Genomic DNA, 15,045 nt, shown 5'->3' with positions numbered 1-15,045 from the left:
GTCAGCCGAGGAGAGGCAGCGCCCTCCTCCGCAGGGCCCCGATGCCCAGGGGGCAGGCGGAGAGGCAGGCTGCGGGAGCGCGGCGCGGGGGCCGGGCCCCGGGAGGGGTCAGGAGGGGCCGGGGGAGCAGGTGCGGGGCGGCGTGCGCTTGCGCGGACCCGCCTCCCCGCGCCCCCCGGCCGCCGCATCCCTGCGCAAGAGCCGGGGCGCGCGGGCGGGGGGAGGGACGCGCCGGCCCGTCCGCCCCGCGCGCGCCCACGTGACGCCGCCGAGTAGATTGGAGCGGCGGCGGCGCTGCGGGGCTCAGTGGTGCAGCGCCCGGCGCTTGCAGCGGCCTCTCCTCCTCCACCGGCCCCTCCTCCTCCTCCTCCTCCTCCTCCCGCCGGGAGCCCCGGACGGCTCCTTCCTCCATCCAGCCCGGCTAGCCCGGCCGCCGCCGCATCCTCCCTGCACCGCCGCGCCCCGAGGAGGAGGAGGAGACGCCCGCCGGGCCGCCGTTGGAAGGGACCCCGGGCCGGCTGCGCGCTGCCTCGGCTGTCGCCTCCGAGGTCCACTCTCCCGCTGAGCCCCGCGTCGATTTTTCTTTTATTTTTTTCCCCCTTTGACGTCTCTTCCACCGATCACTGACCGCCGCGATGGGGCTCCTGGACTCGGAGCCGAGCAGTGTCCTGAACGTGGTGTCCACGGCGCTCAACGACACCGTGGAGTTCTACCGCTGGACCTGGTCCATCCGAGGTAAAGCCCGGCCGCAGCCCCGCAGCCGCCGCCCGGCCCCTGCGGCTGTTGGGGTGTTGCGGGTCTCCCAGCACCCGCCCCCCTCCCCCGAGTTGCCTGCGCCTTGGGCGCCGCTTCGAGGCCGGGATGATCGTTTCGGGGCTTCACCCCCCCTCCGCCCCCCAGCACACCATCTCTCCGTCTGCCTTACCCCTCTGCTGATGCTGAGTCGAGCGAGGACGCAGGACTGGGGAAGGGCCCCTCACTGTAGCTGTCTTTTCTTTTTATTAATTCCTCTTTGGCGGCTTGGACACCACCAGCTAATCTGCTTATTTTCTCCTCTGGCTGCTCTTTGGCCAGAGCGGTTCGCAAGGAAAAGTAAAAGCCGCGGGCTGGCCCCAGGGACCTGGGAGAAGGGCCGTTTCCAAGGCGGTGCTGGCCCGCGACGGTGATGGGTGACGGCGCGCGCGGTGGCTTTGCGCAGTGCAGCGCGCTCGGGCAAGGGGAGGCTGGAAGCCAGAGTGATGGGGTGGGGGTCCGGGATGTTCATAGGTGGGTGGGCTCGGCCACAAGCCCCCATCCCCCCACAGCTGCCCGCTGTCTGGTCTCCCCGCCGCCGACTTGGTCTTTGAATTGTCCCCTTGGCCGGGAGTGGGCCTTGACTGATGTAGGCAGCTCTTCTAGAGAAATCCGTTTTAGGTGATGGTTTTTAAGTGCATTTTACATTCCCTCCTTTTTTTTTTCTTTTGTATTTTGTGAGGCTACACCCGGTGGTGCTCAGGGCTTCCTCTTGGCTCTGCGCTCAGGGATCACTCCTGGTGGTGCTCTGGGGGCTTTCTGGGGTACCAGGGATAGAACCCAGGGCAGTGGCTTGCAAGGCAAACTTTTGACATTTTTGGCTGAAGAAGCTCTTTTTAAAGTTTTGAGCAGAGAAGAGACCATCTTGCTGATGGTAGTTTTTTTCTAGTCATTGTACAATAATGTGCTCTCCCAGAGTGGGGGAAAATGAGTGTTGCACATTTTGGTGCTGCTGGAAATTAAAATATCCCTGTAGTTTTGGGACTGTTCCTAGAGCAAGGGAAGCTGTGCTCACAGCGCCGAGGCATTATGGGCCACACAGAGATGGTGTAGGAAATAGGTGCTGGGGTTGCAGCTCTGTATTCTAAACAATTCTTTGACCATTGACTTGGCTCTCAAACTTCTTTACAGAAGAGTGTTACTTTTCAGGAGATTTCAAGTTTGAAACATAACTAATCCCATCAGAACTTAGACATCACGGTGGTGATGGCTAAAGGACATCTTTCCTTTTTGAAAATCTCTTTTTCTGTCCTGGGGTTCTGCTCTGCCTACAGCAGTTGGGAAAGGTGCACCCTTCCCTTCATCACTGTCTTCATCACTGTGATTTTTGGTTATTTAAACATTGCATCAGGGTTTCCCATTACACAATTGTACAGAACTGAACATCAGACAGGCTCCGTGGCATATAATAATTGCTCCTCACATACTTGAAAGTTCAGACATTGTCACCATCCTCCAATCGCCACCTAGGCAGAGCCACACCCCAGAGTAATCATTCCTGTCTGTCGGCCCCCTCCCGGCAGCTTCCCTACCTCCTGACTTTTTACAAAGAACCATTGAGAGCCAAAGTAAAGTGCACCTGCTGCTGATGGGCCATTCCTTCCTAGGGATGTTGCTGTCAACAGGTATCAGCAGTGCAGTTTTCAAAGCTGTGTTATTTCCTAGCCTCACCTGCGAAGGCCACAAAATAATACTGTGGGGCCACACCCAAGAAAGGAAGGAAGAGTAGCAGGTGGAACCTAAATGACCTCTCACTGGGAGGGTGGAGAGAAGCTGTTCGCCCATGCTCTGGTGATCCTCTTTCGAAACCTGAGACTGCTTCCTTGCTTTCTGTCATGAGCTACCCGAGGTAGAGAGATGGTATTTCCTAACCAACTTAAAGGCTTAGTGGGATGCAGTCTGTTCTGCCTGGCTGCTGTGTCAGAAGGAACCGTTTTTATGTTTAGGCTACGCAGACCCCGAACCTTTGGAAAATGCCACCCCCTGGCGCTTCTATGCTCTCTCTGTGTTCTTGGACTCATTCACATTCGTAGTTCCCACAGTAGCTCCTTTCAATATGCTTTCATGAAAATCTGAGTGAAGAAAAGCAGTTTGGTAGATCAGACCCAGAGAAAAAAAAGTTGATGAGTCAGATGTTTGGAAAGAGGGGGAAATAAAAATGGGTGGAGAGAAAAATGGTCTTGGGAAATAGTGGTGAGTATGGTGAAAGGATGCAAATGATGTGAGAAATCATGTCTCTTCATGAGGGTTTTCATTCCCAAGACTGAAGTTACCTGCTGTCTTTCTGCTTTATAAATTCATTAAGTATTCACCACCCTTGAGGTTCTATCGAGAAATTTGTAAACTAGGTGTACTTTGAACTGTCACACAGTATGTTTGATGCCCAGCGATACAAGACATTTTTGCTGTCAGATATTTTACAGAAAACGAGTGTTTTGTACTGCTATATAATAGAATGTAGGTACTGTTTCATAAGACAGCCAAAGTAATGTGTAAAAACTGGGCTTTTTCAAAGGAACATATCCAGTAAATACGGAATATTACCCATAGTGTATTAACACTTGTTTCAGCTTTGGGGCCACACCCAATGGTGCTCAGGGTTTATTCGTAGGTCTCTACTCAGAGGCGACTCCCCGTGGCCTCAGTGGATTGTATGAAGTGCTGGGAATTGAGTATCATGCTAAGCAAGCGCCTTAACCTTTGTACTATCTCTCCAGCCCCAGAAAATGTATTTTTTTTACTCCATCTTTTTTGGGGGGGTTTTGTTTTGGAGCCACACCCTACAGTGTTCAGGGGTCACTCCTGGCTTTGCACTTAGGGATCACTCCAGGGGACCATAAAGGAAGGACTCCTGGGATTAAACCCAAGTCCTCTACATACAAATCAAGCACGCTACCCGCTGTTCTATCTCTTCAGCCCCACTCTATCATTAACATTGCCCACTCTAAACTTCGAAGGGCCCCTACTTTTTAAAAAAAATTTTTAAATTTTATTGTATCACCGTGAGATAGTTACAAGCTTTCATGTTTGGGTTACAATCTCACAATGATCAAACACCCATCCCTCCACCAGTGCACATTCCCCACCACCAGTATCCTGCGTATACTCCCCTTTCCTACCCCCCCTCCCTCTAAAGCAGACAGTATTCCCCATATTCTCTCTCTACTTTTGGGCATTATAGCTTGCAACACAGACACTGAGAAGGCATAATGTTTGGTCCATTATCTACTATTGGCATGCATCTCCCATCCCAACTGGTTCCTTCAGCCATCATTTTCTTAGTGATCCTTTCTCTGTTCCATCTGCCTTCTCCCCTCCGCTCATGAAGCAGTATTCCAGCTATGGGGCAATCCCCCTGGCCCTTGTATCTACCGTCCTTGGGTGTCAGCCTCATGTGATGCTACCCTACACTCCACAAATGAGTGCAGTCCCTCTATGTCTGTTCCTCTCTTTCTGACTCATTTCACTTAGCATGATACTCTCCATGTTTATCCATTTATAAGTAAATTTCATGACTTCATCTCTCCTAACAGCTGCATAGTATTCCATTGTGTAGATGTACCTAAGTTTCTTTAACCAGTCGTCTGTTTTAGGGCACTCGGTTGTTTCCAGATTCTGGCTTAAAGGGCCCATACTTTTAAGAAATAAAAAAAATGAAGTTTTTCACTTCTGTCATATTTTTAGATATTTTGAACAAGTAAATCTTTTTTCACATTATAAAGGAAAGTATAGAGTGATGTAGTACTTCTTACCACTTGGTGGTATAGAAGTAGTTGCTCTTATTTTGTCTTTTTACTTTATGAGTATGTCTTTTTGTTATTGTTTATTTGGGGGTCCACACCTCACGATACTCAGGGGTTACTCCTGGCTCTGCACTCAAGAATTGCTCATAGTGGTGCTTGGGGGGGACTATATGGGGTGACGGGGACTGAACCCAGGTTGGCCTCATGTAGGGCAAGTGCTCTACCCACTATATTATTTCCCTGGTACCCCAAACATGTCAAATTTAGTAGATCTGGAATACCAGACTTAAATTGTATATGTTCAATCAAGAAAAGTTGTCTGGAAGCTAGAGTGATAGTGCAGTGGGTAGGGTGTTCACCTTGCAAGCAGTTGACTCAGTTCAATCCCTGGTATCCCATAAGGTCCCTCTGTCCCTGAGAGGAGTGACTCCTAAGTACAGAGCCACAAGTAAACCCTGAGCACTGCTGGGTGTACCCCATGCCCCCAGAAAAAGAGAAAGTTGTCTGTAAATTTTTTTAAATGTGATAAATCTTAATATGCTCCCAGTTTGTAAATACCCAGATTATCTACATTGTATTTTCATTTGTTATTATTACTTACTTTATTTATTTATTCAGAAACATCCTGAAAAATTAATAAACAGCATGCCCACAATAAATAAAGCTAAAGGTCTTCTATGTCACCATCTGTCTCCCTGATTACATTGCAGCCATTGTTCATGGGCTGTGTATGCCTGTGCTTCTCTGTGTATGAGGGGGTGGAGGGTGTCTGTTCACAGAGTGAGTATCCCATGTGTATGCTGTAAAAGATGCATCTATGTGGGGATTGTAGTTGGAGCATCAGAGTCCTTAAACTCACTGTGAGTAGAAGGGACGAGAGGAGCAGTGTGGGAAGGGCTACAGGAGCATGATGCTGACATTTGGAAGCTAGACTGGTATCATCCTTCTTTCTTTCTTCATCACTTGCTATGTGCAGGCATAGTTCTGGCCTCTGGAAATAGAATGAGGCACTTGGTCACTGTCCCTGTGCAACTTTAAAAATCTTTGGGTATTCTATTCCCCTTTCCTTAGTCCTGGACTGAAGGTAGTGGGGGCTGTTTGTCAGCCCTATCTGGGGCTGTTGGGACACCATAAAAGTCCCCCTCCTCAACTTCTGCATATTCTACAGGCTTAAGGTGTGAAAATATACAAATCCTGTATCCTGTGTTTAGACTATTTTAGCCCCTTCACCTTGTGAGGTTGATGTGAATTCCTTTTTTGTTTGTTTGGTTTTGGGTCCCACTCCTTGCTCTCTGCTTGGGGAGTATTCCTGGCAGGGTTCTGTTGCTCCAGTCCCTAAATTTTGATTTTTCTTTTTTGGACCACATTTGACTTTGCTCAGGGCTTACTTCTGGTCATGCTCCGGGGACTATATGGGGCACCTTGGTCAGCCATGTGCATGGCAGGCACCATACCCTCTGGACCATCACTCCAGCTGATGTAAATTCTATTGGGGAGTGTTTTTGACTTTGTCTAAGGAAATTGTGCCAGCTAAGTTGCGCTAAAAGCAGGTGGAGCCCCTGTCTCAAGTGCAGTCTCTGGTAGCTCCGCTTTCCTTCTCTGGCTTTCTGTGTGTTGTTCACACGCGCACATTTCATCTGGGTTACTGTCTAAAAGAGGGTTTATTCATTTGTCCTTGACTGGAGATCCAGTTGCTATTTTAAATGTTTCTTTGAGAAGACTTTGTACGTTCTAGGCCGCTAATTAAAGTCAAATGTGTGGAACATCACCTGCTTCTCAAGCGGGCCCTTGCTTGGCCGTTGTTTCAGTGAACTCCTACAGTCACCCCCTTCTCTTGCAACCTACCTGGGGCCTTCTGAACTCCATACCATTTGTGGGGAGAGGGTTAGTTTACTTTGTTTTCCTTTGGTTTAATTCTTGTCTTCTTTTCTTCACTGTTTTTTTTTTTGGTGACAGACTTCTAGATTTTAGTATCAGTTGTGCTTGTCTATTTTTCAACAACATATAGCAAAACAATCTGATGAAATCATAGGAGAGTGAACAATTTTTTTTTAATTATCATGGATTTTTTTGTTTGTTTGTTTGTCTTTGTTTGGGGGCCATATCAGGTGATAATCACTGGGAGTACAGATACTCCCAGCTCTGTACTAAGGAGCCACTCTTGGTGGTGCTGCTCAGAGGACCATGTAGGGGTACTGGGAATTGAACCCAGGTCGGCTGCATGCAAGGCATGAGCTCCATGCACAGTATTATCATTCTCGCCCTGATTTTTATGTCAGGACACCATTCAATACAGTTAGATTCTTTGGCTTAGTGAAACAGGGCTTTAAGAATTTACATAAGCACATATTTTTTTTCCCTATGAGAGCCAAAAATCGTTCTGGATTCATTGTGACTTGCTAGTCCATGCATATAAAAATTATACTGAAAAATTGTGTTACAGTTCTCACTTCAGATGCTCCTCCCTGTGCCTTTCCATGAATAGAACATTTCTCCTTATAACAAGTCAAGGTGCTGTTGTTATATTTGCCCTCGGAACTGTATTGTTTGGGACCTGGGATGTGATCGTTGGTAGAGTACATTCTTCACATGTGTGGGGACATGAGTAGTTTGATGCCTGGTACCACCTTTACCCCTGAAAATGGTCAAAATCTTACGGGTTTTCACATTAGAAGTAAGAAAATACATGGCCATTCTAAGCCAGTTTCTTAATGTCTTGTTTGACCCTATCAGTCCATATTTCACTCCCCACAGATCTGAAGCTCAAGCCAATTTGGGCAACTTGCCCTCGATTGAACATGTGCACACCTAACTTTAGGTTTCCTGCCACCCAGTTCTTTTGATCTTTTTACCAGTTCACCAGTTTACCTTTCCAGATGCCCTTTACCATAACCTGACTTAATTTCCCTCCGTCACAACATTGTTTTTTGCTGTGGTACCCATGAATATATAATTCCTTCATCTGATCTTGATGCCTTTGGTAATTACTTAATTATGGCTTTGTTAATGCTTCCATGATTTTATTTTCTTAAATTGTTTCAGTTGTTAATATTTGTCTTTTGAATTTTTTATATTTTTCTCTCAACACTAGGGGTGCCTCATCCTTTGCTGATTTTATATGTTTTAAGAGTTGAGTCCATAATTTAGCATATTACAATATAGTGATATGTTCTGGTTGCCAAACATTAATAGTTTTGGGTCACCTTAAATTATAGAAAAAGTTTTAATAATATATGTTACAATTAGTCATAAGCTCACTTGATGTTGTCTAAATTTAATGAAGGAATCAAGCTATTAACTTATTTGCTAGCACAAAATAGTTTCAAGAGATAGAATGTCATATATAATTCTTTTATCATTATATGCAGAAATATTATGATTTTTTTAATGGAAATGAAAAGGGAAGTGTGGTATGGAGAATGGAAAGAACATTGAACTGAGATTTAGAAAACCTTTGCTAATTAGCTGTGAAAGTTGGACAAGTCCCTTTACTTTTACAGCATCGCCTTTTAAATTATTATTACTTTATTATGAATTTTATCGTATCACTGGTTAATGATGCGACACTTAATATCTGTGTAGGTACATGAAACTGACGGGTACCCACCACTGAAGTCCCCATACTATCCCAGTAACAAAATAGACCTGCTACACCTTCTTCCTCTCCTTTCTCTCTAACAGTTACCAGTTTTCACTGAGTCTGTGGATTATTTCTGTAGGTTTTTTTTTCCTTTTTTGCTCATTCATGGCTATTCTTATCCCACAGTAGTGAAACACCTAGTAACAATTGTCTTTTACTTCTTTAACTTCCTTCACTTAACGCTATCATATTATCAATTAAGTTCCATTTGTCTCAAAAGTCTGGTGTCATTTTTTTAAATGGTAGAGTAGTCCATTGAGCACTACTTGTTAATTTATTTGTTGAGTTTCTGTCTTTGCTACTGTGAGTAATGCTGATACGAACATCAGAGTAAAAATAACTTTTAAATGAAGACTTTCTTTTTTATGGGGATAAATACCTAGCATCATATGATATTTTCATTAAAAATTTTTTATAGCCACCTGCAGTGATATTTGGAGGTCTAGGGGCCACCTTCTAACATGCTGGTCCTGGCACTTGAGCCAGGATTTGCTGCTAGATCTTTGCTCAGGAATCACTCCTGGTGGGGCTTGGGGAACCAAATGAGGTGGCGAAAGTTCAACCCTGGTCAGTTGCCATCAAGACAAGAGCCCTACCCATTGTACCATCTCTTCGCCTTTCAAACTGTGCCCCCCAACATTAATTTTTTAAAGGAATCTCTATACTAGTTACTATTCATAGACTGCCACAATTTCCATTCCTAACAGTGAACCAGAGTTCATTTTTCTCCACTTTGAACACCTCCTGTTTCCAGTCTTTTTCACATAGGCTGTTTGTTCTTGGGGACATGGGTGGTATCTCACTGTAGTTTTGATTTGCATTGCTCTAGTAATAAGTGACATGGAACATTTTTCATGTGTCTGTGTACCATATGAATGTGTTTTTTGGATAAGGTTCAGTTTGTGTCTTCTGCCCATATTTTTGATTGGGTTGTATGAGTTCTTTATATAATTTTGATACTTTTTGTCAGAGCTATGATGCACAAATATGTTGTTTTGGGTGGTATTTTTTTTTCACAGTGAAAAATACTTTAGTTTCTTTTCTTTTCTTTTTTTTTTTTTTTTGCTTTTTAGGTCACACCCAGCGATGCTCAGGGGTTACTCTTGGCTTTGCACTCAGGAATTACTTCTGGCAGTGCTCGGGGGACCATATGGGATGCCAGGGATTGAACCCAAGTTGGCTGAGTGCAAGGCAAATGCACTACCCACTGTACTATCAGTCCAGCCCAAGACTTTAATTTCTTGTAGCCCAATTTTTTGTTTTTGTTTCTATTGCCAATTGACTTAAATCTCTAAATACATCTTTGAATGTCACAAGTTCAGCTTTTTTCCTCTGTGAATTGATACATTGAGTAATGACTGAGGTCTCCTTTAACTCTTTTTTTGGGGGGGGGTCACACCCGGCAATGCACAGGGGTTACTCCTGGCTCATAACACTCAGGAATTACTCCTGGCAGTGCTTGGGGGACCATATGGGATGCTGGGATTCGAACCTGGGTCGGCTGCGTGCAAGGCAAGCGCCCTACTCACTGTGCTATTGCTCCAGCCCGTCCTTTAACTCTTAAAGTTTGGATGTCACTGCAACTTAAAAATTCTTCAAATAGGGGCCAGAGAAATAATACAGCAGGTTAGGCATTTGTGTTGCTGTGGCTAACCTGGACTTGATCCCCAGCACCCCTTATGATTCCTCAGGCCTGCCAGTGGCCAAGGATCTCTGAGGACAGAGCCAGGAGTAAGCTCTGAGCAAGCAGGATGTGACCTCAGGAGAGGAAATTCCTGAAGTAGGTAAAGCAGCTTCAAATAACTGCACATTGATCAGTAACAAAAAAACCTCATTCTATGCAATATTCCCATTATTTTCAGTAAAACTTACTAGCACTACCTAAATAGTTAAAACAGCAAATTTACATTCATTTACATTAATTTAAAGACGTAGAAAAACAAAATGATAATTATTTTAGCATCTGGTATATAGAAAATAAAAAAATCTTATTGTACAATATTACAAAACCCTTTCAAGTATAGATATTTTTTGAATTCCTAAATTGGAAGCGTGAGTTAAAATTTTTAAAAAAATTTATTTAATTATTTATTTTGGAGGTCACACCCGGCTGTGCACAGGGGTTACTCCTGGCTCTGCGCTCAGGAATTACTCCTGGCAGTACTCAGGGGACCATATGGGATGCTAGGAATCAAACCTGGGTCAGCCACGTGCAAGGCAAATGCCCTTCCCGCTGTGCTATCACTCCATCCCCAAAATTTTAAGAATCTTTTGTAATACATTTTCCTTTACATAAAGGCATTTATAATTTTGAGCTGGAGTATTTGATGGAGTTTCTTTGTTTTCACTTCTATCAAGTAGAAACTTGGCATAAATATGAACTATTAAAGATGTGTAGATATTTTTGCACACCAAAGTTTGTAGCAGCTTTATTCAAAGTAGTGAAGAGGTGGAAGTAACTCTATGAATTGCTGGATGCCCACTGATGGGTAAATGGATAAACAAAATATAGTGGATACATATCAAGGGATATTTTTCAGCTTTCAAAAAGGAGGGAAATTTTGAAATGTGTCACAACACAGATGAACCTTGAGGACATTATTCTAGGTACAATAAGCCAATCACAAAAAGACAGACTTACCTGGGGTGGAGTCATGGTCTCTAGTGGGCAGGAGGGAGGAGCAGATGGAAGTTGTTTGATGGTTATGGAGTTTCAGTTGGCAGCAGGAAACAGTTCTGGAAGGGAAACAACCATGTGAATATACTTAGCATGTTTGAATGGCATGTATGTGTTTTTTTTTTGGTGTGTGTGTGTAGTGCATGTGTGTTTGTGTGTGTACACACTAGGGATTAATCAAAGGCCACATAAATGAACTTTTCTGAGCTGCATCTTCATTTAACTGTGTATTTAAAATGATACATTTAGGGGCTGGAGAGATAGCACAGTGGGTAGGGCATTTGCCTTGCATGCAGCCGACCTGGGTTCGATTCCCAGCATCCCATATGGTCCTCTGAGCACCACCAGGGGTGATTCCTGAGTGCAGAGCCAGGAGTGACCCAAAAAAGAAAAACAAACAAAAAAAGCAAAGAAAATAAAAAAGATACATTTATATGCTTTCTTCTAAACCACAATTTTTAAAAACCACAATTTTGTGTATTGTAATGTTACTACCAGAAATCATCATTTTTTTTATATTTAAAGGCGTATTTTGCTTTGCAGTCTTACCTAAAACTTAGGGGATCTCCCCTCTAAGTCTGATTAGCTTTATTATTGTCATATGTTTGGAAGTACTTGAGAAGCATCTGTCTTGCAGATGGATACTATATTGGAAGTGGGTCTAAACATGTTGCTTTGCCTTTTGTTTTATTTTTTATTTTTGGTTCATACCTTTCTCCAGGCTCTGCACTCAGGAATCACTCCAGTGTTTTTGCCTCCCCATCAAGTTAGCTAAGTAGTAAAGCCACTGCTAGCCTATGCATTTTTTCTTATTTTATCTTATCATTCTTACATAGTATTACTATTTAGAATAGTAAATCAGAACAGTCATTATCTCCTTATAAAGATTGTAAAGTTAAACATCTGAAATGCTCAAAGGTAAGGGCTGTAATATGAAATTAATAAAATATAAATATATGTATATATTATAGAGATATGTCAAGTGATTTTTTTTTCCTCTTGTTTTTTTGGGTCACACATGGTCTCCTGGCTCTGTGCTTCGAGATTCCTCCCTCCTCCTGGTGCTTGGGACTGTGGTGCTGGAGATTGAATTAGGGTCAGCTGCATGCAAGGAAAGTTAACCTCTATACACTACTAATAATAACAAATTTTAAAATAATACTGAAAAATTATTATTACTGACCTCTTATTTTTAATTAGGGTCAGCTGCATGCAAGGAAAGTTTCTTAACGCCTATACACAACTATTAATAACAAATGTAAAAGGGTATTTCTTAGCCAGAGAAGATAAAGTAGACTTCCATATATTGGAGTAGCTGAGAACATAAAATATAAAGTGTATCTAAGGGCCAGAGAGACGTACAGGAGTAGGCTCTTTTCTTGCATATGGCTGACCGCAGCCATCTCTGACATGCCAGGGTCCACTGGGCAGTGCCAGGGCAAAGCTCAGATTAGCCTCCAAACTATCACTGTGTATCATAGGGTGTGACTTAACCCCACAAAAAGGTTTATTCAAAATAAATTATATAAGTATTTGCCAAGTTTCATGACAAAGACTAGAACCTATTATCATTTAGCAAAAGGAAATAAATTCAAAACTAGCGGTATTTTTACTGTGTTTTGGGGCCACACCTGATGGTGCTCAGGATCACTCCTGGCAGTGCTTGGGGGGACCATACGGGGTACCAGGGATTGAACCCAGGTCAGCCCCATGCAAGGAAAGTCTGCTGTACTTGCTCTCTGATCTCCAGAACTATCTGTAGTTTTCTAGTGGATATTCAGCTTGTAGAACTGTTAGCAAAGTGTGATTTTGGCCAAAGTTACTGTTAAAACTTACATACATACTCTGCTAGTATTCCCTCCTCCAATCTGCCCCCCCCCCGCACCCATACCAAAGGAAACAGCTTTACAGTTTTCTTCATTAGCAGCACCAAGGGATGTTTTTATACTTTGATCTCCCAGTATAAAAGATTGAAACAGGGAGGAAATTTTATAGCTGCTATTTCTTAGAAGTCCAGGGCTAAAACAAAACAAAACAAAACAAAATTTTCCCCAAATCACTCTGTTCAGAAGAGATAGGAGATCCAACACTGGAAAGTTTCTTCTGGCCCCACCACCATGTGTTTTAAAGATGTAAGTCAGGCTCAGACAAAAAAAAACGACTGGTGTAGGGCTTTAAGGAAAGTTCTATTTCTGCTGAACAGTTATTTTCCTCTCATTTTTAATGAAGGTCTAATTTACACATAGTAAAATTAAGTGAAAGCCTTATGCTTTTTGCTGTTGGTAGTTTGGGCCATACCCAGCAGTGCTCAGAGGCTGCTCCTGGCAGTGCCTGGGCAACCGTATGGGGCTGGGTATTGGACGTAGGTTCCTGGCATGCAAAGCAAGTGCTCTGGCCCTGCGTGAGTCCTTTCAGCTTTTGAGTCTTGACAAACATACAGTTGTGCCCTTGCAATGCATAAAATTTGCTGGCCACACTGAGATGTTTGGATAAGTTAATTCTATCTAGAATAAGCTTTATGAAATTTCAATTGGTCTAAATGGATACTATTTCCCAAAAAGGAGTTAGCCCATTTGTGTCTGTAATTTGAACTTGTATTTCTTTTTCTTAAAGTCTTGCTCCTGAGTTTATTTTGCTGTATTATGGTTTTCAGGTTTGTTTAAAGTAGGAGAGAGTTTTCATCTTACTTTCATCTAAGTTCTCCTTACTTAGAGAAAGACCTGTAGCACTGTAGCACTGTCATCCTGTTATAAATTGATTTGCTAGAGCAGGCACCAGTAATGTCTCCATTGTGAGACTTGTTACTGTTTTTGGCATATGGAATACGCCACGGGTAGCTTGCCAGGCTCTGCCCTGCGGGCAGGATACTCTCGGTAGCTTGCCAGGAGAGGGGCGGAGGAATTGAACCAGAGTTGGCCACGTGCAAGGCAAACGCCCTACCAGCTGTGCTATCGCTCCAGCCCGTTTCTGTTTCTTGGGGCCGAAACAGAAGACCTAGTAGTTTAAAATTTCTGAATTTAGGGATAGTTTTTCTTTCTAAAGATTTTATTGGTTCTAATTTTGTGTTCAGGAAATAAGGAAGAAATCTCTTTGCTCTGCTGACGAGACTTCAACGAGACTTCTTTTTTTTTTCCGAAGGCTAGGCATCTTTTGTCCTTCCCCACTACTCTGTGCTTTGGCTTCCAGAGCATTTGTGATCCTAGACCAGGTCTGCCAGATACAGCACCTTTGAGAGTGTGAGATTGGTTTGAGTATCTTCTGTTCTTTCTTCAAGGACACTTTATTCTCTGATTTTCTTTCCCTTGGAAGAACATGAGTGATAGTCAGAATTCTGTCCTACAGAATTATAGGTATCATTTATACCTAGAATTTAGGAAGAAGTTGTCGGGCAGTGTATACCTTAAAATTAATGGGCATGATGACTGAGTGGTTCTTGAATAACCATTAGGTTCCATGAGGCTCTTCCTCCACCTTCTCTAAAAAGTCTCTTGACTTCACTGAATCTCAGTTCTGAGAGATCATTTCTACAATTCTACAACTCTAGTTAAAGGTTTATGTGTAAGAGGAATGGCTTAAAATTTCTAATAAATAGGCCTTAAATGAGATCAAAATCATTATGACATGAAGGCATAAACATGCTAATAAATATATTAATAGTATAAAATATAAAATAAGACAATTTGACAAACAGATGGACTAGTCTGTATTTGTGTCATCTTGATTCCCACCCCGAAGCTTTTAAAATAGAGAGTTATTAAGACTATTAAGTAAAATTTACTTGGATCTTAGTGACAAAATTTGACTTCAGTAGTGACAAGAGAAATAGGGTTCAGGCCAATATTTAAACCATATATATAGGGTTGGAATATTCACAGAATACTAAGGGTGTATCTTCTTTCACTCTCCATGTATAATTTACATTTGTGTTTAGTATGACAGATATATAGAGTGTATCATTTATTTTTAAAACATGCTATTAAAAAGAAAAAAGAAAACGCAAACTCATAGTAAAAGAGATCAGACTGGGGCCGGAGTGATAGTACAGCAGGTAGGGCATTTGCCTTGCATGTGGTCAACCTGGGTTCGATCCCCGACATCCCATATGGTCCCCCAAGCACCGCCAGGAGTAATTCTGAGTGCAGAGCCAGAAGTAACTGCTGAGCATCACTGAGTATGACCCAAAGTACAAACAA

The 15,045-nt window shown here is 43.2% G+C and overlaps 1 protein-coding gene across 1 annotated transcript in view; it reads left to right on the top strand.

Annotated features, from left to right (window-relative positions):
* Positions 1 to 286: 286 nt before the first annotated feature.
* ELOVL4 (ELOVL fatty acid elongase 4) overlaps positions 287 to 15,045 on the top strand; it is a 29,978-nt gene continuing 15,219 nt past the window's right edge. The window contains exon 1 of the mRNA XM_004610116.2: positions 287 to 735. Coding sequence (XP_004610173.1) covers positions 636 to 735 — 100 coding nt within the window. The 5' untranslated portion in view covers positions 287 to 635. The remainder of the gene's footprint in view (positions 736 to 15,045) is intronic.

Source organism: Sorex araneus, chromosome 4 (genome assembly GCF_027595985.1).
Source record: "Sorex araneus isolate mSorAra2 chromosome 4, mSorAra2.pri, whole genome shotgun sequence".
NCBI lineage: Eukaryota > Metazoa > Chordata > Mammalia > Eulipotyphla > Soricidae > Sorex > Sorex araneus.
Note: the sequence above shows the minus strand (reverse complement) of the source record. Positions and strands in the feature narration are given on the sequence as shown.